At 41.3% G+C, this 27,981-nt stretch overlaps 1 protein-coding gene across 2 annotated transcripts in view; it reads right to left on the bottom strand.

The window, feature by feature from the left end:
• Positions 1-2,749: 2,749 nt before the first annotated feature.
• Positions 2,750-27,981, bottom strand: part of RORB (RAR related orphan receptor B) — a 176,700-nt gene continuing 151,468 nt past the window's right edge. Inside the window, exon 10 of one of the 2 annotated variants that reach the window (XM_081802848.1) lies at positions 2,750-3,695. In XM_081802848.1, the coding sequence (XP_081658974.1) occupies positions 3,600-3,695 (96 nt within the window). In that variant the 3' untranslated portion in view covers positions 2,750-3,599. Of the gene's footprint in view, positions 3,696-11,739; positions 19,246-27,981 lie in introns of those variants that run through there. The other variant, XM_006731254.3, reaches the window with a different exon arrangement.

Genomic DNA, 27,981 nt, shown 5'->3' with positions numbered 1-27,981 from the left:
AAGGCTTCAGTGATTTACTATATGGACCTGGGACAGTGCCTAGCATATAGCAAGCACTATTAGCTATTATTATTTTCTCTTTTCTTTGTGTTTGGCTCATCCTCCAGTGTTTTGGTAAATGTCTTTTGAAAGTGTCTTCTTCTTTATCCAGAAAAAGTATATAGTTGCTATTATTCTGCAATCTTGCATATTTGAATATGATTTTTTTTGCATCCTCACATAGGAACAATGGTGGAGTAGGAATCTTGGATAATAATTTTTATCCCTGAAAGCTAGTAAATAGCATTTTGTTGTCTTCTAGAGTTTATTGTTGCAAAAGTCAATGGAATTTTTGTCCCTTGAAGGTGAATTGTTTTATATTCTTGGATTAATTAGTTCAATAAATATTTATTATGTTGTTTCTATGTATAAGATAAAGTTATATGCTTTAGGTATATAACAGTGAACCAAAGCTGGTGAAGCTGACAACCTCATTGGGGTATGGGGTGGGAGGAAGACAATAACCCAGTTACCCAGAGTTAGCTAAAATCCAAGTTCTGAGGGAACGGTTCCCACAAGACTGCTCTCACTTCTTACACCAATTATAAATTTAGGGTATTCACAAAACCACCTTCAGATTTGATAATTCACTGAAAGGTCTCACAGAACTTGCTAGAGGCTATTGTATTCACGGATATGGTTTATTACAGGGAAAAGATACAAATTAGAACCAGCCAAAGGAAGAGACACATAGGGAAGATTCTTAGAGGGACACAAACTTCTGGTTGTCCTCTCTCCATGGAGTAATGGTGGCATTACCTCCTCCTGACCACACTGTGTGACAATTTGCACGGAGTATTGCCAACCCAGGAGACTCACCTAAGCCTTTGGTGTCCAGAGTTTTTACTGGGCTCAATCACATATGTAGCCTGCCTTGCTGTCTTTTAGTCTCTATACCCTTCTGGAGGTCAGGCTACTACCTTTAGTCTTCTGTCCCTCTGAAAGTTGGCTGATGCAGCATAGTACAAAGCACCCATCATGTTAGACCTTCCATTGACCAAGACTCCCAGACAAAGACATTCCTATTAGGACATTCCAGGGCCCTATTGTTCATCTCCCAGTAGCCAAGGGCAAAATCCAGACCTCTTTTTGGGGTGAGGTTAATTCTTCACTTCACACAAATACGTATACAATAAATGCAACAAAGAATAATAAAGCATGGTAAGGGGGATAGAGAGAGATGTGGAGGTGCTTCTTCCTGTAGATGGATTGGGCAAGAGAGGCCTCTCTTGAAGTTTGTGTGTTTTATAGCTTTTTTCAGGGTCAACTCTTTGTCTTCTTATCAACTCTCCTTAATTTTGATTAATTTCTGCTTTTATCTGCATTCATTCTTTCAACTTTGAGTTTATTTTATTCTAATTTTTTGACTGAAAGCTTAGTTTTGTTTTTTGAAATATATAATCACATATGTATTTATTGCTTGATATATATGTGTGTGTGTGTACACACACACACACACACATATTGCATCCCATAAATATTGGCATTTAGAGCTTAAATTACTTTTATTTCTAAATCATTTGTAATTTAAGCTTTGATTTCCTCTTTATCCAGGAATTATGTAGAAGTTTATTTTTAAATTTCTAGGTGCTTTCTTTCTTTGTTTCTTTTTCTTTCTTTTTTCTTTTTGGTGGTGGTGGTGTCTCTATTTTATTGTTTAACTTCTAATTTTTTCCATTGTGGTGGTTACTTTCTTCTTTTTGGAATGTATTGAGAGTTTCTTTGTGACTCAATACATAGTCTATTTTTATGAATGTCCCATGTTTTTGAAAATAATGTGCATTCTTTATTGGGTACAGAGTTAAATATTTATCTCTTAGATCAAAGTTGTTAACTGTGTTATTAAAATCTTCTCTAAATTTTCTTGAAAAAATGTGATCTTCTATGATCTGGGATCTGTGTGATTTTTGTTCACTGTAGCTTTTTCAGTTTCTGCTGGAACTCTAATAGATTTTGATGTATATATTTCCAAACTACATTGATAGGTACATTAAAAAATAGATGACTATTGAATCTTCTAGGTGGATTTTTAATTTTTAAAAATGCTAAATAGTCCATACTATAATGTCCTTGAATCCTTTTTTGTCTGATTACTATTTCTACATTCTTAAATCATCTTTTTGTTAGCATTATCTAGGGCATCTTTTTAAGTTTATTTGCAATGTTCCTGTGTCAATTTGTTTTAAGGGTCTCTTAAACATGATATATTTAAATTTTTACAAAAACCTGATTTGTGCCTCAACCTTTAGAAAGGGGAATTAACACATCTCTTATAAATTATTACTACCATAAACTTCTTTTTGAGTCATTTTATTATGTTTTCTACAAATATGCTGTTGTTTCTTTTCTCATTCTTCCTCTAGGGATGCAGTGTGTTGAGTCTCTTTTTCTGCCTTATTGAGAAAGTTTACAGTTTTGTTCATATGAGCTCTGTACTTTTGTTAATTTGTTCACTGAACTTTCTAGTATTTATTTCTGTAGTGAATGAGATCTTTTTCCATTTCATTTCTTACTAATAGAGCAGTTTAAAATTTAGGTTGTTGCATATTTATCATCCATGAAGCTAGTGAAATTATCTTTTTAACTTGAATAGATTTTGTAAAAGTAGTCTTTTGGATTTTCTAGATATTGTGTAGGATATAAGGATTATTTTGCATTCCATAGCTGAATTTTCCAAGTACTGATTACAAATATGGATGATCATCTGTAACACCTGTTTTCCCCATAATGGGCTGTTGTGATGCTCCAGTAAAGAATATATGTGAGAGCCATTGTAAGGTGTAAAGAACTCTGTCATGGTTGGGCACTATTATTAGAGTGGGTGCTCAGTCCGTATGTGCTGATTCAGTTTGATACCTAACTTGGCCACCTTTACCACATATTTCCTTTTTCAATTATCTGTGCCCTTTTCAAAAAGCATATGAGATCCTGTGCCCAGGGACACAGGAGGTCTGTGAAAATTTTTATTTAGAAATGAATGACCACATAAAGCTTCTTTTTAAAGTCAGACATTAGGGTTTTGTTTGTTTGTTTTTTTCCATTTTCCTGTTGATTCTGACAACACATCTGTAGAATACATGCATCCCTGTGGTCATTTTGGTCAAACACAAAGCTGAGCAGATGCTTGCTTGAGCCCCAACCACCCGGCAGGCCTTTGTTATCTCCTTAAGAGTCTCCAGACTAGGAAATCCAAGGGACACATTTCATTGCAGTTGAAGGCAGGATTATGAGCTGATGATTTACTGTGAGACCCAAGCTTTACTATAGGCACCATTTGGAATGGGAAGCGTGGGGATTTGCATCCATCGGGCACCAAGGACCAGGAGCCAGGAGGTGACTTATGGACCAAAGCTGTTTCACCAGCTGGTGAGACTTTGTGATTCGGGTCCAGTGCAGGTAGAGTTGTGCTCATTAACAAAGGGCAGTCTGCAAGCTGTCAGTGACCTTGCCTACAGGGCAAGGGTATTTGCCTAAAAGAGCACTATCTTCCCATGAGGCAAGTGGAGACTTGGAGAAAATATCCTCTGGCTTCTCCTACGTTGAGTTCCATGAACCGTCTCTCAACCAGAGAACTGGAGAGCTTCAGAGAGTCTTCTCTTTGCTTCATGCTCATCAGATGTGTTCGGGCATCGGAGCTGCTGGGACTCGTGTTGCTCCTTACAGAAAAATAATACATTATTATCAAATATTAAGACTGGTCATAAAATAATTTAATACATAATTTTGTTTTAAATATTATTTCATCAGTGATTAAGTTCTACTATCAACTTAATATTGGCCAGAGCTTTTCTTTTCCGAGATCTAGCTTAAAGCATGCCAATTCCATGTCTCTGTCTAATATCAAATTAAAGAAGTCCAAACATCTTCAGAAGACTTCTGTGAGTCTCTGGATATCTAAGTCCTCAAGGCCACATAAGCATTTTGAGGTTGACATTACTGAAAATCAGGAGCCACATCAACGGGGCGTGGGGTGTGTGTGTCCCACATTGTTCACTGAGCAGCAAATAACCTGAAACCATACATTTACCATTCCTGCTTTAAAAATCCTTTGGGACATTCTGCCACCGAGAGTTTCTCATTGATCCTTTGGCCCATCGGTGCCCAAGCTTCAAGGTCTCACTGACTCCTTTCTTGGTGTCTTTCCCCCCATCTTTCCTTGTGTCCTTCCTTTGTCTTAGAGAGCCTTGGGAACTCTGTATTCTCCAAAACTTGTAAATCCCAAACCCTCAATAGAACTAAGGGTTTTCTATTTAACAGAAACTGTCTCCCTGAGCAGGTAGTTGGGGTTATAAGTAACAGACATTTTTTCCCAATACACCAACATGGAAGAGGCAACCAGTCCCAATATTTAAAAAAAAAAAAAAGATTTTTAAGGAAAAACAGATCAGCTATTTGATCCAACTTGTGGGTGACCAGTTCTGTGAGGCGTAGTCACAGAAACACCGAGCTAAAAATAAGCTTCTCAGGTAGGCATCCCAGAGCCTTTGTAACCAGCCTACTTTTGACTTTTCTCCACTGATCTTCCATCATTGCTCGCCATGAACTCACTTGTCTAAGGGGCCAGGCAGGGTAGGAAAAAATTAAAGAGCAAAACTAGAGAAAACATGTCTTGTCTAAAAGCGACAATTTTTCCAGCTGGGAATATGGGCACAATGTTGCTAGATCTTCTATTTTTTTTATAAAAGCATCTGGAGATTCCAGTTTTATACAGAATTTACTCATTAAGTATAACCCAAGCAAAACACGTCTGGGGGTGATAGTCAGAATGTAGCTACAGTGCTTCGTGTTCTAGACTTGTCGCTTTCAGTTTGCTGGGGCTTCTTCCCCATACTCCTTCTTCTGATAAACATCTTGTCACCCTTGAAGGCTCAGTTCAAATGGCACTGTTTCTCTAGATCTCCCCATTTTCCCCTACAGCTATTCACAATAGAGAAAATGACTCCTCCTTTACAGTTATCAGAATCCTCTCTGTAAATACTTCTTTTGAAATGTATCACTGCTTTTGTTTGTCCGTCTGCCTACCCTGCTATGCTGTGAAAACCTTGAGGACAGGGACCACGTTAACCATCTTTTTATCCTTGGCGTCTGGTATAATACTTAGCACATAGCAAGCACTCTATGTTCGTTGAATGGATGAGGGAAACAGTCGTGACTCCGGGATGTGGGGCCTGAGCTCGGCTTTCTTTCCATCTGCTTATCGTTCAGATTGTTTTTTTTTTTAACATTTGATCACAATGCCTTGTCTTTTGGCAGTTCTCATCCCTGACCTCTGGGGACTAGCAGCAAAATAGCTAATACCATCTCTGTGAAAAACTAGTGTGGAAAAAAACAATTTACTGGTCGTTTTGAGCAAATATCTGGGCTCTTTCACTGAAGAGTTTATTTTTAAAGAATATTTCACTACATAGTCCATTGAGGGCAGTTGGACAGGCATTTGTTCTCGTGGGGTGAAGGGGAAGGCGTGAGTGAGGTAAAAGCAGGACATGAGGCAGAACTGTCTAGATGGCACCTGGGAGTCCTCTCTGAAACATGAATTAGAAAGAGCAGCTTGACTCTTGCCTTGAATCTGTCTGGATGAGAGATTTAAATTCTAAGAAGTAGATCAGTATTTCCCATAGCACGAAGCCATTTAACCATCCGAGGGATGAGTGTCCACACGTTCCTATAACATTACTTTTAGGAATTTAATTCTTAATTTCTGGGGGGTGGGGGGGATGGTGTTTTGGAAGGGAGAACTTAGAGAAAACTTAAAGCCCCTATCCTCTCACGAACCTGGAATAATTAGTTTTAATAAAAAAAAATAAAGATTTTTTTTTTTTAAGCTGGACGATGTAGAATTAAGATGTACACCAAGGGATTTTTTTGCAGGGGGGTATTATTTTAATGACCAATATTTTTCTGGCTTTTTCTTCCAAGACCAGAAACATCTTAGAGCTCAATGGCTTTAAGCACAAAAACAAAACAACAGTTTCCATGTGTGTCATGTTTCTGTCTTGTCTAATATGTGCATAGGGAGTTTCCAGGCTTCATGAACAAGAATTCCCTGACCAAGGATGTGGATGAGGGGCTTGTGGAGGGAAAGTTTCTGCAGACTGAGGGACATGAGAGTTATTTTGGCAAAATCTTTCCTGACTGCTTCCCCCTCTTACCAACCGCCAACCCTCAGTCAGTAAAATGGCATTTTACCCAAACGTGTTAGAAAACTGCAGGGCAAAAAAAAAAAGAAAGAAAGAAAGAAAACTGCAGGGCTTTAGGTTTGTAAAGTGTGATAAGGATGGAGAGTACCAAGGAGGAAGTGGTGAACACATTCTAGATGATACTAAGTAGTATCGGCATGGATCACAGCTCTGGTAAAAACCTCCCTGCTGTTTGGCAGATCCCTCCTATTGCCACTTGGAGCTGTACAGGGATTATTAATTACATTCTCCACCCTCTTGGTTAAACATTTTTAGCTGGCTGTGAGAAAGTATAAATTCTCAGTTCATGTTTGAATAGAGAGGTGGGACATTTGGTCTCTGGGAAAAGTGCATGGAAGGATGATGGCAGGTTTGGGATTGGCTGGCCATATTTGAATCTCCGAATTCCCACTTACTTCACTTACCCCTTAAATGCCTCCTACAGCATTCTTTAAAGAACCTTATCTCTTCCCTCTGCCCCATTATTTTCTAATGCTGCTGTGACCTCTTTCCTTTGCGTTATGAACAAGTTGCGTAACCTGTGTATTGTTGGTTCATACAGACATTCAGGAAAAAACCTTTATTTTCTTGAGATCAGTTTAGAGTATCCTCTCATTGAATGGGTGGGAACTTAACAGAATATCAGAGGAATGCACACTGTCTGAGAGGAAGAAACTTGTCTGTTCATGACTCTCTCCCTAATTTTTATTAGCTGAATTGTGTCCCTTAAAAAAAAAAAAGAGAGAGAGGTTGGTGTCTTAACCCCCCGGTTCCTCAGAATGTGATCTTATTTATTTTTTATTTATTTTAAAGATTTTATTTATTTATTTGACAGAGAGATCACACAAGTGGGCAGAGCGGCAGGCAGAGGGAGAAGCAGGCTTCCCGCCGAGCAGGGAGCCTGACATGGGGCTCGATCCCAGGACCCTGGGATCATGACCTGAGCCAAAGGCAGATGCTTAACAGACTGAGCCACCCAGGTGCCCCAGAATGTGATCTTATTTAGAGATAGGGACTTTACAGAGGGAATCAAGTTAAAATGAGCTCACCAGGGTGGGCCTTAATCCAATATGACTTCTAAAAGGGAGAAATCTGGACACAGACGCGCACACAGGGGACATGCCAGGTGAAGAGGAAGGCAGAGATTGGGATGATGTTTCTATAAGCTGAGGAGCACCAAAGATTTCCAGAAAACCTGAGAGGTTAGGTGAGAGGCACGGAACAGATTCTTTTTCACAGCCCTCAGAGGAACCAACCCTGCCGACATATTGATCTTGGACTTCGAGCCCCCAGAACTGGGAGACAATACATTTCTGTCACCAAACCACCCAGTTTGTGGTTCTTGCTCACAGCAGCCCTAGCACTCTTATTGTGATGACTGACACACTGTCTGGCCATAGTAGGTGCCTAATAAGAGCTGAATGAAGTATCACAGTGCCCCCCTCACAGGGAGGTCTCTGTCGTGCCTAGAAATTGGGAGTAAGTGTGTGTGTGTGTTCCAGTCAGCATAATCACTGCATATTTCTTCATGATCTACACCTTGAAGATGAAAATTCTCTTCCTTGAGGCTCTATGTGATAAAGAATAATCTTTGCTGGGGCAGGGACTCAGGAGCCTGGGGCTCCGCTTTCTACCTTGTAAAAGTCCTTGAAGGAAGGGATGACAAGGAACCTAAGGTGTGAATCTGAACCCAGAGGAGGGAAAATGGAAAAACACAGAGGATTATCTCAAAAAATATCTTTCCACGAAGGACAGAAATTGTTCTGTTCTTCACGTGTAAGATTTGGGATCCGGTATTTTCCCTTGTGGGTCAATATGCACAAATCAATTTGTATTAAGCATGTCTTTTTATTGTGATGCTTTGACATTTGTGGCCTGACCCTGCAAAGACTAAAGACTCGCCCACTCCCAGGGCCAACCAGTTCCTAGGATAGTAAGTGATGCCCCTGAGTGGGCTCTTTCAAATGCATAGTGACCAATTCAGAGTCCCTGCCCCAACCACTTCTTTTATTGAGCTCTCACACTCTGCTCACTATCCCCCCACCCTAATCCCCCAGGGCCAGATACTGAGAAGGAGAGGAGATACTTCCTAAACTCCAGAGCCAGCTGAAAGGATCCAAATCCAGTTATCCAAATTAGCCAACCCTAAACCTGTTTATCTTGCCTCATCAGTTCCTTGCCATGGAAACCACAAGAAAAGCTCTTTCCTGGGTTTCTCCCTCACTCCTTTGCCTCCTGACCAACCTGGTGCTTCCCCACGTGGCCTTGCATGGCATGGCATGGGTGCCCCCTTCTCTTGGGAACTGTTTGCAGCAAACTCCTTTCAGGGGTAATCCTCTCCTGATCTGTTGCCTACCTGAAGAGTAACAAAACCTACATTTTTAAAACTCAGGCGTCTGTAAAAGCCATGTTATAAATGCACAGACGACTCCTATCGGTGATATAGAGAGAATCTGTAATTGCCCCTCATGTCATTGATCTGTGTTGCTGGTTGTTCTGAAGAGATTCTTCAGATGAACAATACTTGTCTCTATGAGCAGATTACGTTGCCAGAGATGTTTGGGATCACTGAGAATTTTTAGTTTGCGAAAAGGAAGACCAGGAGTCAGGAGTGAAAGATGTACTTTATTTAAGGCTTTCATAGGACAAAGAGGTTTGGACACACACTTGCTCTGCCTAGTCTCAATGAGCCGAACCAGCTATAACCGGGGGTAAAAGATAGGCGAAGGAAGATTTTGTTTCACTATTAAGAAATTAATTAAGTAATTAACATTGTTTTTTATTTTTTATTTTTTAAAAAAACAATGAGCAATGATGGGTGAATATTGAGTGATAATGAGTTCAAACAGTAGAGTTAAATAGAGAATAAATGATCATGTATAGGAGCATCTTGTAATTTTTTTTTTGTAGTTAGTGTAGTGGTTGTAATAAAATTTCCCTTTTATAGTTATTTATATTATGTCTTTGTCCTCTTGTATATCCACCTTTCTTGGACCATAAGAGCAGAGTCTTTATCTGTCATATTTCATGATTTGGATTTCCAGTGAACAGTGCCTGGCATATAGTAGTGGAAGTAAATATTTGTTGAATAAATGTTTGTTACAGTACCTGATAGGAAATTAGAGACTCTCTTGGATTCTTTTCACATTTGTGTCAGGACTGCTAAGTGTTTCCAAAACCTGGTGTCTTTTCTCTGTGGCACACAAGTAGACTACATTTCCCATAACCTTTGCTGTTATGTGGCATCATGGGATTAATTCTGATTGGTGGAAGGTGGATAAGCCTACTCTGTCCAAACCTATTATGTAATCTTACATGTTCTCTCTTGCTTGCCTCATCTTCTGGCCACATGCAAAATGTCCAGTGATGAAGGTGACATGTGACATTGGGCTCCCCATTTTGACTGCTGCATCAGGAGTGCATGAGTACAACTATAATAATTTCCATCTCTTAAAAAGCAGTGACTTCTCTAAAATTTCTTACTTGTACAGTGAAATAGCACAAGGAGTGATTAGTTCTCCAGATTCTCTTCCTTTTGATTGAGACTTTGTGACTTGATCAGACCAGACTGGGGGAATTTGAGAGGGATATGCCAAACCCAGGCTTTTATGTCCAATTTATTTTACAAATTGGGCTCCCTGATTTCTCTATTTTTGTTTCCTGCCCGGCTCAGTCTTCTGTGAAAATCTAGGAAGTTACGTTTAACCACTAATAGTCATTCAGACTCTTTCTCTCCTTGCTTTTGGCTAAATCTTTGGAGAAGAGAGGGGAAAGAGCGTTCTTTCGGTGCCTTTTGCCAAGGGGCTGCCATTTCCCCTCTCCACTGCTTATGGTAAAAAAGCATGTCTAAATCTGATACCTCTTCAAGAGGGTCATTTACTCCAGGGTAAAACCAGTGAAATGACAGCAAATAGTTGGGAAGCTAAAATTACAAAAGGAGACTGGATCTCAATACATGTAGTTGACACATTTATTGAGTGCTTACACAATGCTATGCCCTGCTCATGAACTTGGGAGATTTAAAGATCTGGGAGACAGAGCTGTAAAGAATTTTATAGTATCTTATAGTAATATTTATTCAACCAGTTAAACTTAGCAAGTTCAAGTTCAGACAACAGTGAGAGAAAGCTTGTATAGCATGGTGACTTGGGCATATGAGACACCCCGTTCCCCCACCAAGATGGCATTAGGGGGTCTGCTTCACTTCTACGTCTTCTCTAATTGGGTCAAGGAGCTGTTTGCCATGCGGGATGGGGGCCAAATGCTGGCTACTCCTTCGGTATCTGAAATGTCTTATGCACTCTAGCTTGGTGTGATTATGGAAACATGTTGCCTGTTCTTACTCTTAATAGGGAAGAGGATCTAGGAATGGAACAGTGCTTTGGGCACAAAAATGGCTTCATTTGTAATTTTTAATAATGCTATCGAAGGTTAATAACTGTCATTTTCTATGGTCCAACCAGAGTTTAAAAGTGGTTTCCTTCCGTGTTTTAATGCTGCCTAGATCTAGGTTTCTGGGGGAAAAAAATTAGATAATTTTACAGTCAAGAGTTTTGTGATCAGTTGTTGGTGGAAATTGACAGGAGCCTGGAATAGCTTGAGATCATATATTTGCTGTCTCTGACCAGTCATTTGAAGACCTGATTAGAAACCATGGGACACAATGGTGCTCTAACAGAAAGATGGGGGCAGTTCTCTGTTTCTGTGTTCTCTGATCAAGGCCACGTGGGATCTGGATGTCTGGAATAGAGACACTGCTCGAAACACACTGCATGGGTCACCACTGGTTCCAAAGACATAATTATGGCTTTGTAAGGCTCATCTTGTTGTGTGGACCAGGGCAAAATCTGTTAAATCTTGCTTTAAACTACTAGTGGAGCATTTCAGCTCTAGGGACCCCAACCTGCAAGGGCCTCCAAGCACCCAAAAAATCAACAGCCTCTCTTAGAATTGCCTTTTTCAGCATCTCTGTGAGTCTGTGATTATCCTCAATTACTTTCTACTATATCTTCACCTAAAACTCAGAGTATTCATATGTTAGTGGGCATTGATTTTGGTGGCGGAGTAGCTTGGTGCTGCTTTGTTTAAAAAAAAAAAAATCAGACCTAGAGACTTAGTCATCAATTATTTATTATCTGAAAGCTTTTATCAGGTGTAGGGATTGTTACATCTATTTGCAAGCCTGTGGCGACTTGTTCCAACAAAATGTTTGCAGAGGAGTTGCTCATGGCTCTGCTGGCTGGGGCCTCCTTTTATGAAAGTTCTAGAAAAGGAGAGCTACCATCTTTGAGAGCTGCTGCTTGTATTTTAATTGCAACTTGGTGAGCTACGAGACTGTGGTGAAGTGTGGGTCTTTTCTCAGTGAGCACGTCTAACCCAGGCCAGGTCCATGAGGACACAAGAATTTCCAGAAAAGAATTATCCATTAGATCCTGGAGAAAGGGCAACTTAAGAGCCCATGGGATAATGTTTTCAAAGGCAAATCTGTCTATCTCCTTCATCCCCTCCTTGTTCCCTGTCAGGGGAAAGAAAATGATTAGGCGAGACTTTTTTCTTTTTCTTCTTTTAATTTTGTTCAGCATTAAAGGAGGGAACTTCATAAACATTGATTGTCATTTACAGAAAACATTCAGAAATCATGTGTGCATTATCTGGGAATGCTAACAGTATTCAACTAATAATTTACAGGACATAAAATAAGGACAAAAACCTATTACATTCTAAAGTAATATAAAACTCTTTTTTTTAATTGTTAGGGAGTGCTGTTTTATTCTAGTATATTTATAATAATAATTAAAAAAAACAACTCAATGCTTACTTCCTAAATGACTCAGGCTGCAGTTTTACTCACGTACACAGAAATTAGGGCTTATATATTAAACAAGGAGAGAGAGATCAGAAAATTGTAGATTTTAAAACTAGATGTCACGGGGTTTATTTGTAGTTTGCCTTTTGCCTCTATAGGCCAATAATAATACATGACAATAATGTGATTAAGCTCCAGAAAAATCAATGGTGACTATAGGAGGCATTATTCTTTTAAAAAAGTATAATTATTATGCGTCTTAGAGTGAATACTTTTATTTTACATGTGTTTGGCAGTGCAACGTTTGTGCATTGCCAACCGTGGTGTGCATGCTAATAAGACGTATCAACTGCGCTTCACGGTGGCCCCTCTAGGTGCATCCTGTTTGGGAGGCGCAGCCGAGCCCCCTGGCAGCCTGTGGTTCCAACTGCTGGAGGACTTGCAGTCGTTTTTCACTTTACACGTGTAGGCTGGAGCTAACATAAAAATCAAATCTCTGAATGTGGGAAGTAGATGAAAATCGTTTCTCTCAATCCTAAACGCAGGGAAGCATTGTCAGGGATTTAAAAAATATTGGAAAGTCTCATTTAAATCTAAATATCTTTTTTTTTTTTTATTATAAATCGATCATCATAAAATACTAGCCTTTTAAAGTCATATTTGGGATGCAGGAAAAGCATCAGGTTCATCAGACTTGCTCCTGCCTGTGTGGTTACAGCTCATGACACCTTCGATCTTCCTCCCTCTCGGTGTCTCCCCAACCCTCCCCCAGGTTCTTCACAACATTTATTTGGTGAAGGTCAGTTATGGCTTCAGCAAATGAGTGATCTGACCTCAGGTTATTCATAAGAAATCAACATGTACAAAAATAGTTTGTTCATCAGAAAGCAGGGTTTCTGTTCCTTAAGCTAGTCCATGCAGAAAGGATCTGGACAAAGCCACTTGCTATAAGGAAAGATGACTTACTGAGGCAACTTTTTTTTTTTTTTAAACTTTCTTTCCTCACATTGTCTAGTTCAGATAGTGTTTGCAGGTCTTGGGCCGGTCTTCAGTACAAATTCTTTGGAGCAGATTTAATGGACAGCCCTGTCCCTTTCTCAGCTGTATTACAAAAAGAAGCATACACTTAACACCAATGACCCGTCAAGATGCTTAAACGGTTAACAACCAGTTTCTGAAAAGTACATAACACGCAGAATACGCAGAAAGGAAGCAAGTACATATTTGCTCTTTGTTGGTTTTTCCCCCTCTAAAAAAATTGTTACAAAGTCTTAAGCTTAAACAGAGACATAGAAAAATCAGTGTATTCACTGTCTCCAGTTATTTACAGCAAAAATTACAGAGACAGCATACATTGTATTAGACCTTCCACAAGCATATATTAAAAGTAATTACATTTGAAAAAATATTTTTATTTTTCCTCTACATTTCTACAATACATACTCAGTTTTCTGTGGGTGTAGTTTGCACTCTGTGTGTGTGTGTGTGTGTGTGTTCCTCAAATGAAGCAGACAGTACTGTGCTTGGATGTGCGATCTGTAGCTTTTCAGACATACCTAACGTGTGTGTGCATGTGGTCAGGATGGAGGCACGCAGATGCCCTCCACCAGCCCCCGCCAGAAGAGTAGGGTTTAAAAGAAGGATCATGCTGCCCAGCTGGGGTGTGGACACTCTGCGCCTCCCTCAACTGGGTCTATTCAATGCCGGTCACCTTGTGCTTTAGTTTTGGCCATGAGAACAATCACTGAACTGCTTTTTCTGATCCACTGGAGGTCGTGCTTACAGTCATGCAGGAGGCAAAGATTACTATGGCCAATTCACTTCGGAGGATTTTCAGCAGCTTAGGCAAAAAGTGCACAAACAGACAACCTCCATCAGCTGCATAGGAATCCCAGGTCCCGCACTTCAGAACATGGAGGACTGCGTGATCATGACTACAGAATACATTCTGCAGATACAACTAAGGGAAAGTAAACACGTGTCACAGATATCGAAGCCACGTATCCAAAGAGACACATCGAGACTCAAAAGCGTAAAGATCATGCGTTTGACAAGAAGAAAGTGGCAAGAAACCTAGCCACCTGGCTCTATGAAGCTAGGAGTCTGGGCAAGACAAATAGAAATGTCTCTCATAAGCCATTGTTAAATTGAATCGCTTGCATTTTTAGATGCCTTTTTTTTCCCCCTACACTCTTGCTATATCCTCTGGGAGTGACAATCAGATGTGGAAACGAAGTTGAGTATCAGTGGGCAAGAGCTCCACGCCCACCCCCACCCCCCTCTCTAATTCATTCGGAGTCCTGTCTGGCCAGACTTACTCCAGGAAACAGGCCCCTAGATTCAATTTTGCTTTAAACCAGAGGTTGCAGACCATGGACCCTCTTCTCAGAGATGTATTTGTTTGGTCTGCCCTCAGCTCTGAATCAACTGACATCACTTACAACTAGGGAGATTTTATAAGATTCAGAAGCGTTAGCAACACTTGGGCTTTAGCTGGCCTTCGGATGTCCCTTTTCAGATGGGGCATTTCCTTGCCGGCTGGCCGCTGAACTGCTCTCGCTCATTTGCATCAACTCCCTGGCCCTTTTAGGCTTTTGAATTTTTAACCCTTGCTTCAAATGAACATGTGCCTCTGGGTCCTGAGACCTGTCCTCGCGCCCTTACACAAAATAGGTTGTCAACTCCTGTCTAATGACCCACCTGGTTTCCCATACCAGCCTGCTGCTTTTATTGGCAGTTGGAAACAAAAAATTAAATATCACTTCATCTAAAGCAGATGGTGGACTTTTCATCTTCTTGATACAGGGGACTCTGTGCAAAGGTTCACTACAGATGCATACTTTCAAGTTATTGCTGTTCTATCGGACGGTGGCTCTGTCAGGGCACAGGCATCCTTGCCTGAGTTTACTGCCAACTGTAGGAACTTCACTGGAAGCACACGTTTACAGAGAGAAGAGAGTCAGGAAAAAGTTATTTCTAATTTCCAACAGCAGTGGAATTTTTCCTTGCTTCTATAATACATGGAAACAAAGCACATGCAACAAAACGGACATCATTTGCATCTGACCAATGTTTTCAAAAACTCGTTAAGTTTTAGGTTGTCCTTGGGACAGAAGAATCGCTTTTGCATTCAAGCCTGGTACACATGGGATTGTGAAGAGTGAGCGTGAGTTGACTAGTCATGTGTGTGGTTTTCTACAAACAATTTAGCTTGACTGCTGTGAAGTTAGGTGTTGGACAAGGCAGCTATGATGGGAAATGTCCTGATGTCTCCCTGGCACCTCTTGCTAACAATGTCCAGAGTTCACTGTGATTTAAGGTGTCACAAATTCTGCCCAAGAAGTCACATTAACCAAGAGACCACTATTATCTCTGTTTATACCTACACAGTGGTCCTTTATTTCAGAACCCTGAAGACAGTATTCAAATGAGGGAAATCCAGAAAGGGTATGTTTGTAGAGTACATCTCTACCCTCAGCTTTCATTCTCTGGGGGGAAGAGGGGGAAGCCACAGAATAAGGGATACAAAGACGACCCAAGTTGTGGACAATAGGAATATGTGTGGCGTATCAAGCCAGATTTGGAATCCCTTCTTCTATATTCCTTCCAGAATTTGCCTTTCCTTTTCCAGATCCCAGATACACTGGAATTCAAATTCACACAACTGTACCTCCCTTGGCAGAGTCTGCTAACGCCCCTAAGATTTCTGTATTTTCCCTGCTCAGGACTTGTCTAGGAAGCTTGGGTTTGCTCGGGAGATGCATATTCCCATTAATAGGGAAGCTGGATTATTTGGCTCTTAGCAGATTTTAGAAAATGAGACCAAGTTGTCCTTATTCGTGTGCAACTTTCCAGCAAGTCCACACAGTTAACAGCACAGAGTTACTGCTTATTGTTCTGAAAGCCTTGTCAGAGAGGTTCTCTTGTTGGCATATTTAATTTATGCCGTTTACGTTTTGTTGTCATTTTCCTGTTTTTTTTCCCCTTCCTCCTTGATGTACTTTTTTTTTTTTTTAAATGAAACATCCCTGAGTGGATACAGTGCAACATCTGCATCAAGCAGTGATTGTCATTTACGAAGCATGAAGTGAAGCTCATGGGTTCTTTCGTCCAGTGCGCATTGTAGCGTGAAGGTGTTGGTAAGGGACAAAGATGGCATGTGGTACAGAAAGTTGTCCTCTACCAAATTTCAAAATACCTTGAGATGGGGTCATAGGAGATGTTCCAAAGGCAGCTTTTAAAGGCTTTTGTTACCACTGAAAATATGCCCGGGTTCTCTTTTCAGGGACAGATTTGGCAACTGGGGTGCAAAATGGACATCTCTCTTCTCTACTGAGGCGGGCTGAGCACGTACTGGTTTCCACTGTTTTGTTCTGATTCAATCGCTAGCTGTTTCCTGTCCCCTCGCTTCAAAAGGTTCCTGCCATCCCAGTGAAATGCTTGCACTAGTGGAAATGGCAAACAAACTCAAATCCAGGACCTCCTGAGGCAAATGTGGGGAGCAATCCTTTTTCTACATCACCCATGGGACAGGGAAGGAAAAAATTCTCAGCCACTTCATCAACTGAGCCAATTTAAATCCTCTAAGGTGGACTGGAGGAAACAAATGATTCCCTTTGCAACGGAGCAGGAATTACAGGCCGACAACGGAAAACACTAGGCCAACAGAACAATGAAAACAAAGTCTGACATAAGTTCAAAGCTCAAAGGGAAACACCAAGTAGACACATTAAGCATTGCCTATCACAAGCCAATCATAAAACATACATTGCATTTGGAAACGGCTTGGTTTAATTGAGCGCCTTCCATTACCCTGTTTTCCTAGCAATCAGTAAAGTAATCTTTCCATTAGAAGGAAATATGACTCTTGGAATTAATTCTTTATACAAAGAGCTAGCAGGAGTGACATTTACACCAGAAGCAACCAAGTCCCTGCAGTGGCATAATATGCAGTCTGCAGCTGTCTTCTTAGACACCGAAGGTAATTTGGTTCAATGTAGTTAAATTAATTGAATATAACAGTAGTTGAGAAAGAGAGTCATTATTTTAAAGCCTTTTTGTTTTTCCCCATGGGTTTGGAATTCATCAATCATGAGGTGTGAAAAGGCTCTGTCCTCTAGAAGAAAAGACTAGCACTACGGTCTGATCATGAAGGAGGGGTTCTGTGGCATCGCGGAGATGGCTCTCAAGACCATGTAACTTTAGGAGAGCATCAGAGATTAAAAGGAAATCAAAGTTTCCACTGATGGAAACTTTACGAAGCAGGTGTGCGTGCGTGTTTGATGAGGAGGAAAGGGCGGGGCCTCGTGAGTCCACGGCTACGCTTACGCTTACGGGAGATGGTGCATGTCATTGTCTTTTACACAAAGCTCGGCTCTAGCTTCCTTTTTTAACTACTCTTGTTTGGGGTCAGCTCCGACCCAAGGCATTGGGCCTCCAGAGCTCAGGCCGAACAGGCTGCTTGGGGTTTCTGTTTTCCTGGTCCTCAGCTGGCTTGCAGAGCAGGTGGAGCGGGAACACTTGTCCTAGGAAGTCTGAATTCACTAAACCTCATCTCGCCTCTTGCATTCTGTACTTTGTACAAGTTGCTAAAAAAAAGTAAGCCCACGCTAGATGGATGATGCAATGTCAAACTGCATAGGAAATAGTTTTGGCTTTGGGGTGTATTAGTTCTACAGAATAACTCAGATCTCTCGAGTTCTTGCTCTGTGCTTACAGTACAGCATTTTGGAGTTGAGAGAAATTAGAGGCCCCACACTAGAAGGACATATAAAATCCTGCCTCCCCCTTTATTGCTGCGTTTTCTAACAAACTTAGCAAAGAGAATGCACATAAAGAACTGCTTCTTTGTAGGTGCTCTTTCTACTTCTTCTTTGCCAAAAACAAAAAACAACAACAACAACACAAGAAAACCCCAAAAAGCTCCCCCCCAAACCCAAACCAAAACAAAACAGGTAGAGAGAACATGTTTACATGAAATGGCATCCGGACCCTGGGTTCTGATTTCTGCTGTGACTCTAATTTTATTAGAAAAAAATTGCTGGTGGTCAAACCTACAGACTGCATTTCTCTGCTGAAGATACAATAAGCACCAAAATCAGTTTCTTTCCCAGCCCGAAATCCAAAGGAAAAAAAGAAGTGTTTTGCGTGTCCTGGTGAAAGATAGGAAACAGTGACTGTTTGGTTAAAAAAAGTCCTGGACTCCACAATATTATCTGTGGCCTAATTCTTAAAACAGGAAAATGGCTTCCAAATACCTCCCCCCACCCCCCTCAATATTTACCATCCTGACAAGGCTTTGATGTCACTGATAGAGCTAGAGTTCTTATACAGAGGCTGTGCGTTATATTTATTCCTTTATAGACTTATCTCTGAATTGGTACCATCCTGCCGTAGACGATAGTTGAAAAGTCTGGCTGGGAAAACAAACTCCTGATTGTCTAACATAAAGGTAACATATAACACAGAAGGGAAATAATATGAGAGAGCCTGACTGAACCTCCTTCGCTAGTGGGTATGGTATTTTAAGCCACAGTGCATGTGCAGGTGTAAGTAATAGTCATATATAATATTCTCAGATATTATATACTTATTACATACATGCACAGTGCTTTCCAAGACAGCTACAAATTTACACATGCATCAACTATCTAAAAACATAGAAATAGGTAAGCCTATTAAGTGGAATTTTCTTAAATTATATTTGAACAATTAACAGGAAAAGTAATCATGTAAAGTACCGCTCTGTTCTCGTATATATCTACAATAAAATTCTATAAACAGTTGTCTCCCAAAACATACCCGAATAAAATAAAATTAAAAAAAAAAAGATAACACCCAGTGTCCTCTATTTGTATATTTATGGTCATTTCAAAAACAAACAAATAAAAGAGCCCCACTCAGGTGCATATTTACATTCTTCAAACTGTAGCGGTGAAAAATAATTCTATTAAGTGCAGGACATTCCTAATGTTGCAGTAGACATTTTTTCTTAAGTCTTCATGAACACATTGCTTTTGTCTTAATGGTGATGCATTCCATGACTAGGAGACAATCCTCTGGTCGCCTTCATTTGCAGACGGTGGCACAGTCAGGATTAAAGAGCTCCTTGTATAATGGAGGAAAGAGTGTATTCACTATGTCTGGATGTGATTGTTTGAATACCTGCAGCTTCTCCCCGTGCAAGTTGCAGACCGCCGTGATGGTGGGGATCTTGGCTATTAACTGCAGAGTGGGGAGAGACGGGGGAGGGGACAGAGGGGGAAGGAAGCTCATTAGTGCTCTGTCTTCTGAATCAGTGTCCTTCCTCCTCAGATGAAGGCAAATGGCTTTGGAAAAAGATGTTCGGAAAGAAAGAAGGCTCACTCTTGGCTTCTCCTTTCCGCCAAAACAAAACAAATCGCGCCTCCCACCCCCATCCTCGAAAGGTAAAATAGAGAAAGCAAGCACGCAGGGCCAGGCGTCCTGATTCACTGTTCTTAAATAAAGTGTGTATGGGAGGTAGTCGAGTTTGATTGGTAGGAGTGGGTGCTTTGCAGCCAGGCTGACTGAGTCAGAATCCTGGTTCCAAAATTGCTAAAGGGCTGGGTGGCCGTGATACACTCTGTCTCGCTTTTCTCGTTTGTAAAATGGGCTTACTCACAGTTTCTACTTCCTTGGGTTGTTGTGTGGACGGAGGTAATTCATATAAAAGTGTTAAGAATAGTGTAGGCATGAATCGCAATTGTTAGCTAATATGATCTATCATTTCCCACAGAGTTTTCTGATATGAATGTGAGATTTTCGGTTTTGGAAGGCAACCATGTGAGGAAGGTGTAATCTAAACTGTACGAGGCGTGATCCATAATCCTCGGGACTGCTTTGCTCACTAGCTTGCCTGAATCTTTCTCATTCTTTTCCGCGGTAATGCATAAAATGAGACCTATATTTAATCAAGAGAGAATCTGGGAGGTCACTGGCACTTGCTTCCTCAGGGAGGCATTAAAAAAAAAAAAAAACTCGTGGGGGAACAGCCACTTGTAATTGCTAGATTTTGATATATATGTATTATGTGGGATGTGATTTTTTGAGTTCAAATACCCAGAAGACAGTGTTTTATAATAATTTAAAATGTCCACAGTTTGCAAAATGCTACATAGGTCTTAGGAGATGAACAACTCTGGCTTTTAACATATTTATAATTTAGGAACACTTAGAATTCATCATTTCGTGTCAAAATTAGCCTAAAACCAAGTGTCATTATGATCAAATGACTGTGGGAATAAGATGTGCCTCCTGTAGAGAACATTTTCACAAAAGATAAGCCTGCTAGTTCATACAGCTGACCAAAGGTTCACTTGAAAGTGGTGGTAAAATAAAATTAAATAAACCCCATCTAATCACCAATTAGGGTCATGTGCTCCCTGCCCTATTCAATAATAAGAAACCATTTCAGCCTTTGAAGTGAAAGAGGAAATAGATAATTAGTTACTTTGTGGCTCTTCAAAATAAAAAATTTCCACTTCCATTAAGTTTTCTTTTAACCACGAATGAGTGTATAACCACACTATGAGCAATTCAAAAATAGCATCAGGATCAGAGCTGTTGATGTATTCATTAAAGGGATCTAGAACACATAAAGAAGTCTGGGGTTCGGGCTTTCCATTCCCACAGCTGCTTAATGATAGGGGTGGAAGTGAAAAATGTGAAATCTTTGTTTATAGAATGGATGTTAAATTTTAGACTGAGAATCAAGACTTTTCTTTCCAACAGGATGTTACTTGAACTTGCAACAGGCACTGCTAGACACCAAAGTGCACAAGACAGTATGGTTCTTGCTGATCACCTGCTTGTGAAGACAGATGTGAATAATGGCATCACGCAGTCAAAAGCAGACTGGAAAGTTGGTGGGCGCCATGCAGGAATGGGTTAGAAGTGGTAGAGAACAGAACGTTCTATTCTCAGGGCTTCCCTGAGAAAGAGCCACTTAAGCTGAGCTCTGAAGGGAGAGTGGATGCTGACTAGAGGCTGAGGTCCATGCTATGCCCTGGAACCATGGGTGATGTTGCCGTGGTACCTGGAGCATTGGAAGAACGGAGCGGTGAGTGAGCATGTTTGACGGAAAAGCGGGAGAGACGGGCATGGCCAGTATATGCAAGTTGACGTCAAGGCTCTTTGGAAGGGTTTTTCAGCAAAAAAGAGAGATGATCAGAATCGCATTCCGAAAGAGTCACTTTGGGTCCAGGGTGGAAGACAGTGTCTTTTCTCTATTTTCGTAGGTAAAGACTATACCAGGGTCCACTTCACTGAAGTCCCCTGGGAAATTATCCAAGCTCTCTCAACCAGCTGGTTCACACAGACGGAGACTACAACAATTTGGAACACTTCTTACACATTACAATCTCCCTGAAATAGCTACTGAATGCGGAGAGGGTTTGAAAGCTTTCTATAATCATCTGCAGTTGAACTGATGATATGCAGAGCTCCGAAAACTTCCAGATGCGATTCCATAATGACTGTCAACCTTTACTCTGCATAGGAATCACTGGGGCGCTTCCTAAAAATGCAGATTTCTGGGATCTACCCTTAGGGACTGTGTCAGTAAGTCTAGGTGGCGCTCAGCCTCCACGTTTGAGACAAACACCCCTTGGGATGCTGATGGACTGCGTCCGTGGAATGGACATTAAAAAACAAAACAAAACAAAACAAAAACTATTACAGAGGTCCAAATCTTACAAATTTACAACTGATTTTCAAAATTGAAAAGTAAATTCTGTATCGTATCTGAAACAGTCCTGGGGGCTGAGTGGAAAGTTAGCTCCTTTTCAGGAGACAGAGAATTTATCATCCTCAGAGAGGGGAGGTTCCATTTGCTCGGCTCTGTTAGTTTGGTGGGGGACAAGTAATAGAATTCCTGAGTTCCCTATGGGACACAGATAGACCATAGAGAGGATTCGCCTGGTGATAACAGGGTTTTAAATCCTGACTGCTTGGGTTTGAATCCTGTATGTGCTATTTACAGCTGTGTGAGCTTGGGCAAGTCACTTAACTTCTCAGCTTCATTATCCATCAGATGGTCCCTACCTCAGAGAGTTGTTGGGAGGGTTAACTGGGTCAACACAAACCGTCTAGAGCAGTGTCTGGCACATGGCGGCGATATACGGGTTTGGAGCTCTGCTTCCATTCCCACATAACGCTTCCTTCAAGGAACAGTCAAGGCCATGATTGTTCAACCCAATGTCATGGGGGGGGCAAGAACCCAACTTAACCCTTTAACCAAGCACTGGAAATTGGGTCATGTGTTAATGCGTGTGGAAATCAGCCATTTACTTTTGTTGAAATGAAAAAAGCAAAATCATATTTTCATTTTCTCGTAGCAGTTAAAGTAACCTGCTCATTTAGTAAACTGGGATTTATAAAGTGGGATCCTATATACTACAATTCTTGAAAGCATTTTTTTGCTCCTTTAGGGAAGGGGAGGAATTGTCCTCTTATGCATTAATTTCTCATTAAATGCATAAGAGGACAACCCTTCTATAGTTGCTCATGTGCATTTGGAAATACTTAACTATGTGTTCGGTTTTGGGAAAGTGAGTATGGACTCTTGCTTCTTTGCTGGCCCAAACTGGGGCTCAAGGAACGTCGGGTTCAGGACCCACTTCTTCCCTCTTTTATGGGATTTGGATCCTGTCCCTGCTGCTCATCTGTATAATGGGCCGGATGATGAGAATTGCTTTTTGTGAAGTGCACTGGGGCCGCATGAGCAAAGAGCACCAAGGAAGGCAAAGAGCTTCCCTAACCTGTGTGCTCTTGGAGGAGGCTGATTTAAAGGCGTCCAATCAGCTGTGGAAATAGAAATGCTGACAGGGGCATCCATCACTCCGGAGGCAAGAAGGGCCAGGAGGGCAGGTGGAGGAAGCAGCAGGTAGTCACTTATTGCTCATTAATATTACGTACTGCAGCTGGGGGACCCCCATTTCAAAGGGAGCTCCGAGCGGCCTCAGCAGCAGTTAATGGCTCAACAACTTTTTAAACAGCTGGGGAAGTGATCCAGAAGCACTTGGAGATGGAGGGGGTAGTCGATTTCAAATCATCATGAAATTTCTTCATGTTTAAATAATCCCTGCAGCAGGAGTAGACAGAGGGTCTAGAAAAAGGCATTTTCACATTCATCTCTCTCTTATGACGAGCATTTCTTATAAGAAGGAAGCTTTAGCTTATACCTACAGGGGTCTATGAGAAGAAAAAGCCGCTGTTGGAGAAGAGATAATAATCCTGTGCTTCTTTCCAGAGGGTGGTTTTATGAGAAAATCCACAATTTTATAATGAGGACGTTTGATGTGGAAAAATGGAACATGCAGAAGGTAAGACTAGTGATCTTGTTCACAGGGGCTTCCAGGCCATCAAGATGCCCTCCAGCCTGAAGCAGGAAACCAACAATGGTTTGACCAAAGTGGAGGAAACTTCAGAAGCACTGATAAAAACTGGGCACATCATGTGAGGCTCAATACATCCATTTAACGTGCCCATTCGCTTTTCTTTTTTTGGGTGTTTGTCTGGCTAAACCTGGACATTTGGATTAAGACTGTAAGATTGAACTTGAGATATCTGTCCCGTTGTAAGCGCCCCCCTCCCCTCCTCACCCCATCCTTGGCATCCATGCTGAACTGGCTGGCTAAAATGAGAGTGGACACTGATTCAGCTGGGGCTGGGAGCTGGCATCGGACTGAGAGCCAGCAAGTTACTTTCTAAATGCAGCAGAAACCACAAGTAATCGAAGAAGGTAAGAGCAAGCCATATTTCACCATGTGAACCAGGGAAGCAGAGTTAGCTAGTATTCAAGGAGGGAGAAGAATGAAGGAGATGCCTAAAGAGAGATAAACATGAGCTGGAGAATTAAGAAGGCTTCTCGATTCTGCATTTTCATCCTTAGGTTCCAGGAGATCTCTCTCCATTCTTTTCTTTTCCTTTGCTTACGCTAGTGTGAGTTGGTTCCTATTACTTGTTACCAAAGAGTTCTAACGAATACATCAACTTCTGACTTGATGCATGAGAAGTCACATCAAGACCTCTCTCTCTCTTTTTTTAATTTATTTGAGAGTGAGAGCACAAGCGAGGGAGAGAGAGAGAAGCAGACTTCCTGCTGAGCAGGGAGCACAATGCAGGACTCGACCCCAGGACCCCGGGATCATGACCTGAGCTGAAGGCAGACGCTTAACTGACTGAGCCACCCAGGCACCTCAAGACCTCTCTTTTTTCTTACAGACCATTAGTCTGATGGAGAACCCCTGGAATTTCTGGGTGGTGGACATGCAGTGGATGCCAGCAAACTTGGAACAGCTAAAATGGACCAAAATAATCTGGTCTTTCACAGGAACTCTGCAAGGAAACTGCCCAAGGCTAAGACCATATGTGATCACCATTTTCCACCTTGCGTCTGGCACAGAGGACAAACTCGCCATAAACGTGTGCTGAAGTAGAAAACGGGCCCAGGACAAAGCTACGCTTCTTGAGTATGGATTTGGAATTTATAAACTTGGGTGACATGCTGAATTGTTTTCTATAGTTTTGCCTATCTTTGGGTCATTTTAAAGCATAAACACCATTGTGAGGAAGCCCAAGAAGCCTGAGCGGGGCTCTCAGGTGCCCAGTTTCACCTGGGCAGTGGTTATGTTAACTTTGTGATCATTCACTGAGCTATCTACCTACTTACGATTTAAGAACTCTTCAGCACGTGTTATACTTTTTAAAAGCATAGCAATTTTGAAGTAAGAAACAAGTTCCTAGCCAAGTAGAGGAATGGGGAGGCTCATCACAGGTAGAAGCTCCTCAGGTGCTCACTGGACAGACTGCTCTTCAAATTGACCCCAAATCCCTAGAGCCACCTACTAAGAATTCTAGTTTAACACTCAGTTCTTGCAAGAAGAAAGCAGGCTTTAGAGAAAACATCCCATTACTAATCAGGGCATAGCCTATTTTGACCTCATTGAGAAAGCAGAAAGATCAACGGAAATGACCCTGCGCAGTTTTCACGGATCTCTCAGTCAGTATTTGCCTCACAGGCTCTATCTGCAAATCACCATGGTTGGTTTTTTTTGTTGTTTTTTTCTAGATCTGTATCAAAAGAGCACCATTAATGTTACACTGACCAGGGATGATTTCTTTCCAGTAAAATTTCAATTTATTAACATGTGAAATAGGGCTGTCTAAGCCTTCCGTCTTGTAAGCTTTTATTTAATAACTTGGTTCTAACAGAAGGAGAAACTTTGCTCTCTGTGTTGATAATGCAGTTTTGCTATTGTTATGCTACAAACGGGCTTAGGAATTAAGAAGTTAGTGTATCAGTTGGCTTGTACTTCACCCAGCTCAACCCCTCATGTTCTCCCTGGGAAGATGGAACCTTCCAGAGCTAAGGAGATGAACCTCAAAGAAACAAATTTGTCACCACATGATGCAGCCATTCTTCTTGTCCAGGATAGTCTCTTTCTTTCCACAGTTGACTTGAGCTCTCCACTGTGTTTTCTTTAACATGGTACAACCTTAGACTACCTTATGGATGAGGGGATGTGGTGGGACATCTTCACAGGCAGCAAAGGCTGTGAAAGAGTGACTGGCAGAATGGCTAAAATTAACAAGTCAGGAAATAACAGACGTTAGCGAGGATGTGGAGAAAGAGGAACCCTCTTACACTGTTGGTGGGAATGCAAGCTGGTGCAGCCACTCTGGAAAACGGTATGGAGGTTCCTCAAAAAAGTTAAAAATAGAGCTACCCTAAAACCCAGCAATTATACTACTAGGTATTTACCCAAAGGATACAAACATAGTATGATCTGAAGGGGCACCTGCACCCCAATTTTTATAGCAGCAATGTCCACAATAGCTAAACTATGAAAAGAGCCCAGACGTCCATCGACAGATGAATGGATAAAGATGTGGTGAATATATACAATGGAATATTACCAAGCTATCAAAAAGAATGAAATCTTGCCATTTGCGATGATGTGGATGGAACCAGAGGGTATTATTCTAAGCAAAATAAGTCAGTCCGAGAAAGACAAATACCGTATGATTTCATTCATATGTGGAATTTAAGAAACAAAACAGAGGATCATAAGGGAAGTGAAATAAAAAGCCAAAAACAGAGAGGGAGGCAAACCATAAGAGACTCTTAACTCTAGGGAACAAACAGGATTGCTGGAGGGGAGGTAATGGGGTAACTGGGTGATGGGAGATTAAGGAGGGCACTTGAACTAATGAGCACTGGGTGTTATATGCAACTGATGAATCACTAAACTCTACCTCTGGAACTAATAATACAGTATATGTTAATTAAATTGGAATTTAAGTAAAAAATTTTAAAAAAGGTGACTGGAAGAGGGAGAGCTACGGGGGACAAGTAATAACTTTCTGGCCATCCAGGAATAGGAAAGAGAAGCATGAAAGAGATTCTGAGCTTCAGCATAATCACTAGACTCCTCCACATCCAGAAGAATTAGAACTTCCACTAGCACAGAACTGTGTGTTTAAAAACACCCAGAAGGGTGATGTGGTCCATCTAAAGCGCATGGCCAGGCACAAGCAATTGAACACTGTTTGGAGAAATGGATTGGCGGAGCGAGCAGTCTTGGCGGTCTGACTCCCACCAGGAGTTCTCCATGCCTTCCTGTTGGACATGTGTCATTATGGAGTTTGCTCCTCTCAAACTTCTCAGTAAAGCTTTGGGCAAGAACCCAGGAGTGTTGCATGTATTTGCAGGAGTGCTAGGAACAAATAGAGTACCTAACAAGATTTCATGACTCTAATTAACCAGGAGATGTAACAGGAGGGGATGGGCTGGAGAAGACTATCAAACAAGCTCCAGCTATGGCCCTGACCCAGAGGTTGCCCTGAGGGAAGGGCTGGGATGTGAGCAAGACAGATCCAAGCTTTGCCCTCAGTCAGTGCGCTGCCACACCCTGGCCCAAGCTAGATTAACTCCTTTTTCTCCTTTGCCCTCCATCCTCTGGCCGGAGCAATAGGAATACCAGATTCTTGTGACTTGTAATAAAGAAAGCCCATGCGCCAGAGAACCGGATTGTCGCCAGTCTCTGCAGTTCAAATATTCACTCACCCTGGCAGGGGTCATCAGCTTAATGAAAGTGACCAGTGTCATCTTGTTTCCTGACTTCAAATCCAGGATCCAGCCAAATCTAACTATTACTCGTAGCTCAAATATACCTTATACTTTCTTACCTCTTATCTTTTCTTCCATCACTTGGAAGGCCATACTCCATCTCCTCAACCCTCCTTCTTTTTTTTGAAATAGTTCTCATCCATTAGTGATTAACTCAAATGTGCCACCTTTTGGATAAAAATTTCCCTGCCAAAATAGCATTTCTTCTGTCCGCGAGAACAGTAGCACTCACATACTAGACCCATTATGGAGCATGCAGCTTGCTGATATTGAGTATCATTTAGTCCTCAAAATAACCACATAACCGTGACACTATCTTTAGGCACACTTTACAAGTGAGGAAACCGAAGCACAGAAAGGTTAGGTCACTTTTCCACGGTCACTCAGCTAGGAAGTGGTTCTGCTGATTGATTATAAATATGCTACATATTAGCATTATGCTATGAGGAAAGAAAACTAGATTCTTTAATAAGGCTTTAAAAAATAAACGGATTAATATATTGGGATTGAAATCTTCTGGGTAATGGATACAGAATTACTAATTTTCACACCTTTCCTACGTCCAAATCTGGTCAAAAGTATAAGGCTTGAACTTTAATTTCAGGAAGTGGGCATGGTGGAAGTGTGTTGGAGACCGTTCTTTCAGGATCAAATCCAATGACTGTGTCTGAGCCCTGCCCCTCTCACCTGATGCCCGTTCCACTCATTCAGGGTCAAAATGGTCGGCACTATAAATAGTCTTTGCACATTACACAGAAGGCAGATCTACCCCACTTACTGTGGATTTACTTGAGCCCCTGGACTTGAAT

Source organism: Leptonychotes weddellii, chromosome 14 (genome assembly GCF_054177405.1).
Source record: "Leptonychotes weddellii isolate Sample4059 chromosome 14, ASM5417740v2, whole genome shotgun sequence".
In the NCBI taxonomy this organism is placed as follows: Eukaryota; Metazoa; Chordata; class Mammalia; order Carnivora; family Phocidae; genus Leptonychotes; species Leptonychotes weddellii.
Note: the sequence above shows the minus strand (reverse complement) of the source record. Positions and strands in the feature narration are given on the sequence as shown.